This window comes from Rissa tridactyla, chromosome 5 (assembly GCF_028500815.1).
Source record: "Rissa tridactyla isolate bRisTri1 chromosome 5, bRisTri1.patW.cur.20221130, whole genome shotgun sequence".
In the NCBI taxonomy this organism is placed as follows: domain Eukaryota; kingdom Metazoa; phylum Chordata; class Aves; order Charadriiformes; family Laridae; genus Rissa; species Rissa tridactyla.
This window is the reverse complement of record NC_071470.1, coordinates 59068124-59080957: the sequence shown is the minus strand read 5'-3', so window position 1 is coordinate 59080957 and position 12834 is coordinate 59068124. Positions and strand designations below refer to the sequence as shown.

The window sequence follows — 12834 nt, the reverse complement described above, 5'->3', positions numbered from 1 at the left end:
CCCTGCCACCCCGTATCTGGTAAAGACGGGATTCAAGTCAATTATTAACTGTCGGTTACGGTGGCTTGGTTTGCACAACATTTGACGTTAAAACTGCCCCTTACTCCATCTGTGTGCTTTGGAGCGAGACCAGGAACTAAATTTAGCGGGACCTGGCTGCAGGGCAAGCATAGCTGTCAGCCCGGCCTGCGGCGCTCGCCGCAACCTGCTCCCCTTATCGGTTTACAAAGAGGGGAGCTTCCTGCTGGTTTTCAGGCTTTTTTGACTGACATTGGACCTATTTGCTCTGCTCTTCTCCTGATTGTCTAGACATAAGCGCAGCACTGCCTTGTTTCTTAAGCTTTTTTGGTTGTGGATAAATGCTACTCAGTTTAGCAAAAGAGATGGGAAAAAAAAAAAAGGGTGTCAAAGTTCACAGAATCACAGAATGGATGGGATTGGAAGGGACCTCTGAAGATCATCTAGTCCAACCTCCTGCCAGAGCAGGGTCACTTAGAGCAGATTGCACAGGAACGCGTCCAGGCGGGTTTTGAATGTCTCCAGAGGTGGAGACTCCGTTCTTATCTGCTTTTTAGTATTTAAGCCTTTAAAGTAACTGGATACCAGCTTTCAAGTTTTTCTTCTAACTCTCATGTCTAGAAACGTGATGCTTTTTTAGAATAAACCGAGTCAGAAGTCTCAGTCCAGGCACTGGAGGCACCGATATCGGGTGACCTGCATTAGGAGTGGGGACTTCAGCGTTGCTGACTTTCAGTGTTTTTCTAGATAGCAGCAGCAGGGTAGCAAAAAGGGCTTACGCCAGCTCTGTGTCACCAAGGAGTCCTCTCTGATCCAGTCCAACTAGCTCTACAACGCATTTAAAGAGGACTGAGTCACCTTCCTGGCTGCATTCTGATCGTGTCTCCAAACATTACAGGTTGTCAGACTAGATTCCATTTGTATCTTCTTGTCTGCGACGGTAATTTTGTTCATTAATTTCCCTCTTTGACAAATAGATCTAATTTAATACTTGAATTTTAAAGAGGCAGAGCTCTTGAATTGGTAAATTTTGAGATCATTTCAGCACAGTACTGAAAATACTGGGTTTTGTCCCGAAGCAGACATAATGAGGTATTACCGACTCTGAGATTTCAGGAAACAATTTGTAAAAGAGAAATTCCTTTCAGCATTCGCTATGGTTATCAGTGGTGAAGTGACAAGTGAAAAAGCAGCATGATAAGAGTCCCCTGCTGCAGCCTTTCCAAGAGAGAAAAAGGTGCTGCCTGTAGGGTCAAGTCAGAGCAATGCTGCGCGCACAACAAATCACAACCACACGGGAAATAAGAGACTTCTGTCAAGGCAATTATCTGCATTTTTATAACTCAGGCGATGTTGGTCTGTTTCTCCAGCAATGCAATCGGCCCCCTTGTCGCGCTCTGGCTTATCTACGAGCAAGATGGTGTCATGCAAGAAGCGTCGACTCCCGTTTGGCTGCTGTTTTATGGAGGTGTCGGGATCTGTGTTGGTCTCTGGGTCTGGGGCAGAAGAGTTATCCAGACCATGGGTAAAGACCTCACTCCAATCACGCCATCAAGGTAGGTGCACAGCTGTCTTTATGGTGGTGTGAACTTTGTGCGTGAACCGCTCTGAGAAATTGCTTTTGTTTGTATTTTGTTTGTAATGCAGTTTGCTGGATTTGCTGTGCTTTTGATTTTAATGATAACCTGGCTTCGACTTCTCCGTCTTTCTAAAAAATGAAAGAAAAAAAGATGAAAAGGAGAGAAAGAAAGAATGAGAAAAAGAAAGAGAAAAAAAGAGAGACAGGAAAAAAAGATAACCCTGTAAACTAATACTGAATGCGTTTGAGGCGTAGAGGTCTACACGAACAGAGTCTTCTGCTGATGACCTAATTAACGTGGCAGAAGGTGCATTTGGAAATGGCAAGATTACAGCGGCTTTCCCAGTGCGCTTCAGACTATTAAAAACATATGTATTTATTACAGTAATTTTCATCCTTAATGCATACTCGACCTCTGCTGGTGCCTAACTGAATTACTAATTAGGCATGATCCACTGCAGCGTAGAGTAGTAAAAGTCCCTGACGCAATGAGCTGTGCAGCCGGGTTACTGCAGATGACTAGCCTGTGCCGTTCCCGTTATTCAGCCCTTCCTTGTTCTCTTAACTTATTCCTATGACAAAAAATCAGTTGGAGATAAAACAGTCGAAAGAAGACCACGGGTAAGACTTCGGCACGCTGCACGGTATCAGTCCGAGCTGATGCAAAGAGTGATTGTGAAGTGTTTTCTTATGCTTCCCGCAGTGGATTCACTATTGAGTTGGCTTCGGCGTTCACAGTTGTGGTAGCTTCCAATGTTGGACTTCCTGTCAGTACTACACACTGCAAGGTATGCCTTTGCCCAGCGACTGCAGTCAAGGCAGTCCGGACTATTCATCTTAAAACTGTGCTGCTCGAGCCAGCGGATAATGGCACGGCGAGGGGAAAGCAGCCGCTTGTGCAGGATGGCGAGGCGGAGGTGCATCGCTGCGTCTCAGTCGTGCCAGCCATGCTGGAAAACAATCAGGCTTCCAAAAAACGCATTGGAGTGGTCACGGTAAAGTCGCTGCAATCGGGCACAGCGTGAACTCCATAGCTGTGGTTAAAGAAAAACAGCACTTCCAAAAACGTGACCTCAATTTTAAAGCAAACGATTACAAGGAAGAACCTGTTTTCCTCCGACGGTGCCATTTGAACCTGGTCAGGTAGCGTTTCTCCCTTGTTCAGAGGCTGCGCACCATTCATCATTTATACTTCACTTTTCTTGATAAGTGCATGGCATGGGATTTCCTGCATATAACTCTTTTACTACAGGTTTTCCATCTGTCTTTTTTTTTTTTTTTTTTTTATTTCTTCACAGTGGATTTTGCATTGAAGTAATGTGTGCGCTAACGGTACTTGTAGCCTCAAATGTGGGTATCCCAATAAGCTCCACCCATTGCAAGGTATTGGAGTTTGCAGTGATCACATCAGTAAATCACATCACTAGGACAAACCATAACAAAACACGAGAGATACCGATCGTTGCAGATTGCCTTCACTATGCGATGCGCCGTGCAGACAGCAACCGCAAAATAACAAGGGCCGCTTTTAAAGCCGGTATGGCTAAGCAAAGTCAGCGTTATAAATAATTGCACAAAAGTCTGGAACGTCTTTCACCCTCATGTGATCATATTGAACTAATATAGACATATTAAAACAATGTAGACTCGTAGTTTGTGTGATCCCAGTTACATGTATTTTAGAGCCACCTGTATGAAAAACACTGCTACATCATTAAGCTAATATTTTAATGTCTCTCTTCTTTTAAACCAACTTGTCCTCACTTTTGTGCATTATAATACAGAATCCGATCCTCGCAATTAGTTCTTTGAATGAGATTGTTGGCTTATTTTTAAAAAAATAAAGACCAGTTTGAAGTATAGATACAGGCTGGGTAATGAGCAGAATTTAATTGTGTCACATGATACACTGTGTGAGAAGACACGTTGCTCGTAGGCAGCAGGGACATTTGTGGACACTTACACTGCTGGAAGAACATAGTGGGAGTTTGGAATTTGTTCCCTGGGAAATTCCTAAGTCAAATATCCCGTCTTTCTTTCCTTTGCTTCCCCATGGACTCCCCAGCTCTTGGACGCACAGAGCTCTGTCTGTGTCCCTTGCCCTCGGGCAGGGCATGGGGAAGCCCCTCTGGAATCAGAGACCCCAGAGCGGCAAAGCCCCTCTGCTTTGGGATGTATCACCAAGCCTTACAAAAGCCAGATCCTTTAAGATTTGGTACTGCACCCTGGGGACCCTGGAGCCAGCTGGGGCAGGCAGGTTTTCGGGGCAAACTGCTCCACGGCATGGCAGGCGGGCTGGCAAGGAGCCGGGCATCCTTGCCTGTGACATTGACCTGGTTTCCAGTGAAAGAGTCAATGAAATCCACACATCCTGCAAAACGCCCCAAGTTGATTCAATCGGCCTTTTTCTAGTGAAAACCATTTCTTCAGAAAGCCTTCCTCTATTGCAAAATCATTTCTTTCTTCTGCTGTAGAGCTCTTTGAGAAGCGGCCAGGGCTGAGCTGCTCTGAAAGGCCGTTCAGATTTCCTGGCCTTGGCCGAACTCTGGTTCTTCTGAATCAAGCAGGGAGGGGAAAAATAATAACAATGTGATCCACTTCTAAAAATGCTAGCCTGAAACCACCTCCCTTTAAGCTGACTGGTATATCAAATGTGTGATGAAGAATTTGACAGGGAGAATAATACAGCTTTGATTATCCCAGTTGCGTGCCTTGAAGCACTTCTAGCCAGCCGTCGTAAAAGAGAAAATACACTTTGGTGCAGACAAATAGGCTAAATTTAAAAAGAAAATGTCTTGGAAGCCATAAGCTAATGAGAGGGCGGCATTAGGAGGTATTCATTGACTCAATGCAGTTAAAAGCTTGATCTTTTCTAACTGCAGAGCAAAATAATTCTTTTTTTAAAAATACTTCCATAAAAGCAGTTAATGTGGTTAGTCTGTGTCTGCCCGCTGCGGTTTGCTGTATCTCATTAGATGGATCATTCTTAATGGGAAGATTCACTTTGCAATAGGATTAGACTGTTCCAGGATGTCACATTATTATAACTGACTCTGTGTTTCAGCAAAATGAGATCCTGAGTTGAAAGATCCAAAGTGATCAACACAAGATAAAGCAAACACTTGTAAGAGTGTATTCCTTGTTTTCTTCGAAGGCTTGGTGAAGGAATAAAAGAAACATTATATATATCATTTATTCCTTGGGAAGATGCCTTTCTGAAAGTGCTGTCAGCCATTGAGACAGAAATGCTGTCTTAAAAATCAATAGAAAAATTAGTTCGCCCTAGAAATCAAAAAGAAAACGGGTTCAAGGGGAGCCTAGTCCTAAGCCTCTAGCATCAGGGAGTGGGAATTATGCTTTTCCCCAACATTTGCTCCACAGCAAAATATCATTTGCTAAAGTGGGAGCTTTTCCGAAGGGGTGTCAGTCAACTGAACGTGCAGCAACTAGATAAACCGATGGCAAAGAAGGAGCAGCGTGAAAGACCTTAGGTGGGGGGGAGACCTTTCCAAGGTGAAACAATAGACTAATGAAAAATGGAGACCAAGTATGAGGGGAAGCTCTGAGCAGCAGTTTTCAGGTGTTGGAGCAGATGTGGTGGCGAGCTGGAGATCGGAAGCAGGAAGAAAAGCATTATCTTCTGAGAAAGATTCATCAAGCCTCTCAGCTCAGATCAGGAGTTGCATTCGGTCCTAAATCAGAGGCTTTGGTCTACATGAGGCAGCCACCGCCCAATGTGCCTCTCCTCAATCTACGGCCCAGCAGCTTTGCCTTGAGCCAAAGGGGAGAGGAAAGTTCCTCTGAAAGCCTCCAAGTCAAGCGGGCCCGAGGAAAAGACCTGACCTTTTGAGCCTCCAAAGGCATTTGGGAGTCTGAGCACGGCAGCCACGTTGCTCTGCCTGCACCCGTTCCACCTCCCTTGGGATTTAGCACTGAAAAGCCGGTGTGGTGTGAATGCAAACCTTGCCTTTCTGCTGCCCAGGTAGGCAACTGATCGTATTGCATCTTACACATAGCGCCTGTTATTTATTCCAAGATAAGAGACGTAGAAATAAACAGGCATTTCTCAGCTGTAGCAGATTGAACGCGTTCGCATACAGATAAAATTAGAGTGCAGGAGTTAAATGCTTTTTCTGTGCAAAAGTGACTTTGCTGAGGTCATACTGTCAGCTGTGGTTTGCTTTTATGATTTTGGAGGTTTCGAAAAATATTCTCCGTGTTGCTAATGGTGGAATTATCATGTTCTGTGTGTTATTATGATATGCCATTGCACAGGAAGAAGTGAGCCAAAAGCATTTCTGTAATGCTTTACACAGAGCATACTGAAGGCAAACTGCACTGGTTCCAAGGCAATCTCGAAGTAGATACCATCTGAAATTCTGCAGACGGTGTAGTCTTCCTACACCCAAGTTCTAGCTACTCTCCTAACCTCTAGTCCATCCAAATCACTATTAATAAACTAAACTTTAATAATATTTAATACAGATTACCAATGCCATCATTGCTGATACCTTTTAAATTCCAGGAAGGACTCGGAGACTGTCGTACGTAGACTGCAGGCTCACTCAATAAGCAACGCTTCTTGTCGCAAGCATGACAGGCGGATGCTGAGGACGTGCAAAATGTACAGCAGAGCCTAACAGCTGGGCTGCTGAAAAACCAAACGCTGTTCCCTCGCGTTAATGCTTTGATAGAGTCAGAAGCGTGGGGTTCCTCCTAGCTGGGTGCCTCCTAAATACAGAATAGTGTATTGTCTACTCAAGGGGTATTCAGATTAAATATTATCTAACAGATTTCCTTACTGGATCAAGCTTTAGACCCCGAGGCCTTTTCAGTACTGGAATATCAAGTTTAGTTTTCCCTTGTTCTGTCACAGGCACCTTTGAGAGTCTTATTTCCCTAGGGTTACGGGGCGTTCCACAAAAAACTCCTTTCTCCAAAAAGAAATGTTAAGCAGTAGTTAGAAGTGGAATAGACGTTAACAAAAGGTGATGATTTGATATCCCCGTCCTATCTCTCCCTGCTTCCCTGTCCTCCCGGCATTTACCATTTTCCTGGCTCCGCACATGGGGAGCAGCCCACCTTCTAATCTATAGGCAGGGACTTCTTTCCCATTAAGAAAAGAAGCAGGGAAGAGCAGGCAGGGATGGCATTTCAGGGAGCACAAGCCTGGCTGTGTTTTGGAGTTTCCTTTCCTTCAAAACAGGATATTCCTTCCACATTTCTTGCTGCTTTACCATGTGCTTTGAATAGATTTGCACTGATTTACAGGTTTTTGTTAACAGCACAGAGCTGTTAACTTCCAGGGCAGAAAGAAAACGCAGCCGAAATTTCTGAAGTTTTTGCATTATTTTTCACTGGAAATGTTTTTCTCAGTCCAGTTCTTTCTTAAAAAATAAAATGCTGGGTTTATACCCGAGCTTATTAATTGAAAATACATTTGAAGGAAGAAAAGGTGGTAGCTTTGCCCATGCCGTACTGTGTTTTGTCTTCAACACTGACCTACCCAGCTGCCCTGGCAGCAGTGCCTTCAAAGGATATTTTGGTGGTTTATCCATTCCCCACCTGAAGCCAGACCCCTTGACGTCCATGCAGTTTGCATGCCCCGTAGCTGGTGTCTTTGTCCGCAAGGAGGATTTTAGCTCTGGATGCTTTGCTTGGCTGGTTGGTCCAGAAGGACTGGTTTTCCTTGGAGGGCTCGGGCTGATGAGTTTTATGTTGGGCAGCTGCACTGGGTCTAACCTCGCGCTGTCTGTCTGTCTGCCCCCTGCCAAGTTGCCGTGGCTGTTGGAGGGTGGGCTCAGCTGCTTACATTGCCATTGCTGTCCTGTTTATAGCCCACAGTGTGGAAATATATAGGTACTGTTTGCAGTCAGCTCCATATGCCAGGCTGTAAGCTGCAGAGTTTCCGCAGCTGCTGGGTGAACAGGCAGGACATCCCAAACCAGCAAGAGGACAAGCAGGTGGGATGGGAACCATACTAGCTACCCCAACCTGTCCCCCTCCCCCCCCCATGTCACACTCTCCACCAGAGCCTTAAAAACAACTTTCCCGGTGTTTTCGTGATTTAGACCACAGTCTGGCCGGACTCGGTGGATGTTTGCCCTCTCCTCTCCAGAGCGAGTCAGGCGCTGGGGGGTGGAGGGCTGCCTCAGTTGCACTCTTGGCTGGCCCAGGAGCTAGCAGGGCAGAGAAAAACACGCAAGTGTGTGTATTCTCTGTTGGCTGACCCCGAGACCCATGAAAAACAGGAGATCATTGAGAAATAAAGGTCAAAGTACCCCGGAAGTGTCGCCTTCCTGCCACCCCACCAAAACAGAGCCATCGTCATCATCAGGGCTCCTTTATCTCAGCATTGCTTGGTATCAGCTGACTGGCATTGGTGTGGCCGTGGGCATGTTACGGGTGCTCAGACGTACCCCTCACATCTCTCTTTCTGTCTCTTCCCCGTGCTCCCAAGGTTGGCTCTGTGGTGGCCGTTGGCTGGATCCGCTCCAAGAAAGCTGTCGACTGGCGCCTTTTCCGCAACATCTTCCTGGCGTGGTTTGTGACTGTGCCGGTGGCCGGCTTGTTCAGCGCCGGGGTGATGGCACTGCTGACGTACGGGATCCTGCCTTACGTCTGAAGAGCCTTCTCCGCTGGGAAAAGGGGAAACGGCCAAGCTACTACCGAGGGGAGAAGCGTTCCCATGAAAGAACCAATCAGAGAGGATCCATCTTCCATATCTAACTTCTTATCTACTGTACATAACAATGTGTCATATTGGTGACATGGTGATGTGGTGCCATTTCTTATATATTAAAGAAATATATATGCATATAGTAGGTAACAATACCTAAGTTATATTATCAGTGGGGTGAAAATAATTGCCTAGGATTTAATATTTAGTAAAATTTGTACATAGTGTATCATTTTGGTGGCAATTTTTTAATCTTTTGAAGAAGAGTATGGATTAGGAAATGTTTCTTGTCCATTTGATATAAGAAGAAGCGAGGTACAGGACTGCATAACACATGAATTTTTTTTTAAAGCTATTAAGATACTGGAACAAAATAAAATGTGCAGAAGCGCTTTTCATAAAATAACTTTGTTCATATCATATTGATCTTTGTGTATCATAGCGTGCTGGTTATGGCTGCGTAAATACTTACAAACAGTAACTTCTAAATGGTGCATTTCCCTTATATATATTTTGGATAAGAAAGTTTAGGAAGTACCAAAGAAGCAGGGGAATAGCTTGCCGATATTACGTTGTTGTCTACACGTGTGGGCGTGTGTTGTGTTTTCCCACCTCTAATTCAATGTTATTTTCACCAAGCTCCTGCCACCAAGGCTGGGATAGTACTGTTCACGTCTTAATGTAACTTTAAAAAAAAAAAAAAAGCACACAAAAAAAAGCTAGTTCTCGTTACTTAGTAGGCAGACCACGGTTCTCCACATTAGCTGATAGTAGGCCGACTTCATTTTGTAGGTTGAATTTCAAGTAGCTCACTGCTCACCTGCTACCTTTCCCCTTCAAGTCTCAGCTCCCGGTTGCCCTGCTGTCAATTCCAGCAGGAGAACGGGCCGTCGGTCTCCCCTTCCTCTGTCCATCCAGCCACAACCGCACACTCTCAGGTACAGGAGCGGGACCGTGGGGTGCACGGCACCCCGACGTACAGAAGCGAAGGGCAGCAGCGGGTAGGAAACGGGCTTAGCCCTGGTTTTGTGGTGGAAGGTATGGGCGCCCGCAGGAGTGCTGACCCGCAGAGGGGGCTGGCGTGAGGAGCATGGCGAGGATGCGAGCGGGTACCAGGCGTCCCCCGGCACATCCCGTCCCACGCCACAGCCCACCAGCCTCCCGCCAACCCTGAGGAGGGGACGGGAGCCTGGCCCTGCGTGGATGGAGGTTGCGTGGTAAACCAGCATTTGGGATGAGATTTTTTTCACGGCAGCTCAGGGGGCAATGGCTAGCTACATCCCCTGCATGGCTTTGGAAAGCACACCTGGGTGAAAGTTACTGTTTCGTGGGTGGGAGGCAAAGGGCAAGGGGTGCCCAGAGGAGGTTGGGAATCTATTACTGTTTAAATGCTGCTAAAATTTTGATAAAATGTTCTTGGTACTCCATTGTGACTTTTCCATTGGTCATTCATACTAAATTTATAATAAAAAGATAAACAGCCCCTATCACTCTTTGCCTCTTGGGTTTTTTGAGCGTTACTCAGCCATGCCAGCCGTCATGGGAAGGCTCCACAGGCAGCTAAAACCTACTCCCTGGCATCTGCTGCCTTTTGTTCTTTGTCTGCTGGGTTTGGTGGGGATGAAACCACGCTCTGTGCGGCGCTGACAAAACCTCCCTTTTCTTCCCGCCGCCCCAGCGCCCGGCCCTCGCTCTGCCCAGGGCTCGGGCATCTCCCCAACGAGGTTTGGGAGTTCTGGGGCTGCTTCGGATGCATTTGCCGGGCACTTGCTGGCTCCAGCTGCCTCCCGAACCCTGACTCTCCTTTTTGGGGCTCTCCGTAAGCATCCCCGTTGCTGTGGCACTTCATTTCCAACCCCTCTGAAACCCTAGAGCCCTGGTGTAAGTAGCGCTGGGAAGCGCGTGGGACGGCCAGGCAGTGGCTGAGTGACCAGAGCAGGCAGTAAACGCACGAAGACAATTTGGGACCTGTGGAAAAGGGTGGAAGGCCTCACCTTATCTTAGCACTTGCATAAACAAATGCCTGCCTAGCAGCTTGCCAGCTTGTCTTATCTACAGAGACAAAGCAGATTTGCTCCAGCGGCGGGGACCCAGCTGCAGCCCTGCCAGACGCAGGCAGCGTGCGGGGGGGCTGCGCCGTCCGCAGGCGTATGCGATAATCCCCCAGCACACGCAGCTGGGCATCTGTCAACACACATTTCTGAAGGAAAATCCAAAATATCTCCACCCCCAAATACAATAACCTTTAATCTGGAGGGAGATGGGAAACCCGAAGTGACTTTCTCCATGCCGCAGAGGTGTCCTTTGCCACCCCAGGGAAGCAGAATCGCCACAGGGGAGGCGCAGCTGGTGAAATGCCCTGCAAATATGGGCACGGTTAAAACACCTTTCACCCAGACAGCAATCAAAATAGGTACAGGTATACTTTCAGAGCAAGAAATGGTGGGGTTTTTGCATTTTTGCAGCAGTGTGGGGGCTTAGTGGGGCCCAAGAGCCTCACCTCATTTAGTGACGACCCATTTAGTAAGCAGATGCTGATGGACTTCAAAAGAGACATGGGATGCTTTGCAACCCGCAGGGCTACCCCGTCCCCTGAACTCAGTGCTATGGCAGAGGTTTTCCCACCATGGTTCATGGCCACCAGGGCTACAGCCCCCGGCAGGGCACAGGACTCCATGGCCGCCATGAGGCAGACCTTGCTGCCTGCGCAGGCTGCTGGGGGCTCACCCTTCAGGAAAGGTGAGGGCACGAAACAGGTCAGGAAGTAAGAGAGACAGAAGCCTGATGGAAATATTTATAACAAGTAAAATCTCTTTTAACTGAGGAAACGCAGTCCAAATTTCAGAAACCAAAGTGGCTACTGTGGCTCATGGGCCAGTGATAAAATCAAACCAGCCCGAGAAGGAGGGCCAGCTGGCAGGGTGTGACGGTGCTAGTAGATTTTAATTACCCTCATCAACCTCTGCTGATGCCTCCAGCCTCCACCTCGTTTGCTTGCTAGATTTCCTAGCTTGCCCTGGGGCTCACTTTATCCTTGCAGGTTTTTCTGATGGTCGTTGGGCTGCTGCTGGGACTTGTTATTGCCACCAACCCTGCTCTGCTTGTGCTGCCTGGCACTGTGTCCTTCACTGGTGAAGTTGTTGTGGCATGGAAACCTGTGTGTCCTGGTTTGTCCTCCCCATCGGAGCAGCCCTGCTCTTCCCGCACCCTGCTGCTGGTCTCCTACCCCCGAGGTAAGTGCCCTGTGCACTTGGATGGGGCTTTGAGCAGCCTGGTCTAGTGGGAGGTGTCCCTGCTCGTGGCGGGGGGGTTGGAACTAGATGATCTTTAAGGTCCCTCCCAACACAAGCCATTCTATGATCCTCTTGTTCTTGTAAGGCAACTTTGAGAATCCCCTGATTCCTCTGGAAAGCAGACACACCTGGAAGTGCCCAAGGTTTCTAGTTTGAATAATTTTCTGCATGCCTGACTCCTCTGGCTCATTCATGCTTCTCATGGATTCCTGGTGATCTCTGTAATGGAAATTGCATGTGGCATGTCTTTCACGCTCAGGGACTTATCAAGGTAAAGCTGACAAGTTCGCTCTTCTCAGCCTCTGACTCTGCATGACAACCGGCAGTAAAGTCTTGGCCGCTTCCAGACAGACGACAACTTCTGTTTCCCAAAAGACCAGAGATGCTTTGTTACACTGATAAAGTGCCTGTCACAGAGTGCTGGGGTTAAGTGCTGCTCAAAATACAGCAAAAGCAATGGGGGACTGGCACAAGAAATTATGATGAAAGAGAGAAAGGAAACTTCAGGTTAGACCCAAGCACTGTGAAGAGCTTGGTCACCTTATGGGGAGAACTGCACAAACTCAATTCAGTGGACAAGCTTTGGATGGTAGACAAGGTGAATGCACCCAGTTCTCTTAGGTCGCAGCCGTGTGCTGTGTCTACCTGCTTTCCAAAGTTTTAGATATTGTGGTGGGTTGTTCTTGTTTTTTTCTTTTCCTAAGCACTGTGAACAATTTGGATACAGAAATCTGTGCCCACAATCTTTGAGACAGCAATTCTTCAAGAACTACATTATGTAAAGGTTGGCTAGAAACCTTTCTACTGATTTGGGTTATCGTTTCTAAGGACTGCAGAAAGAGGTTAAAGGCTATATCAATTTGCAGGCCATTCTCTTCCATAAAAACCTGTCCTTCCCATCCCATCTTTATCCCAAATAATGTTCATTAAGGCAGAGTTCCCCTTCCTTTACGAAGGCTGAAGTAAATGCTCTTTCAGATATCATTTGAAGAAAATCTCCTGGATTCCCTATTATAACAAATACTTCTTACTTGTTTGCTTCATTGTTTCTTTTTGGGAAATTTACATCAAATCCGTGTAAACGTATTTTCTTTGTTACTGAAAATGTTACTGTTACTTCACACAAGAATGTATAGAGATAAAAAGTCCTAATTTGTAAGACCTGTTAACAAATGCAAGGTGTTTGCAGGTGGTGCTGATAAGTACCAGGATAAGCAGAAAGGGTAGAAATAAATGAGGTAGAAAGGACATACTGACAATACCAA

At 46.7% G+C, this 12834-nt stretch overlaps 1 protein-coding gene across 11 annotated transcripts in view; it reads left to right on the top strand.

Annotated features, from left to right (window-relative positions):
- Positions 1 to 9763, top strand: part of SLC20A2 (solute carrier family 20 member 2) — a 59082-nt gene extending 49319 nt beyond the window's left edge. For 4 of the 11 annotated variants that reach the window (XM_054202989.1, XM_054202987.1, XM_054202988.1 and 1 more), the window contains 2 exons: positions 1389 to 1574; positions 8058 to 9763. In XM_054202989.1, coding sequence (XP_054058964.1) covers positions 1389 to 1574; positions 8058 to 8326 — 455 coding nt within the window. In that variant the 3' untranslated portion in view covers positions 8327 to 9763. Of the gene's footprint in view, positions 1 to 1388; positions 1575 to 2300; positions 2386 to 2895; positions 2981 to 8057 lie in introns of those variants that run through there. The other 7 variants (XR_008466616.1, XR_008466617.1, XM_054202992.1 and 4 more) reach the window with 7 other exon arrangements.
- Positions 9764 to 12834: the final 3071 nt, after the last annotated feature.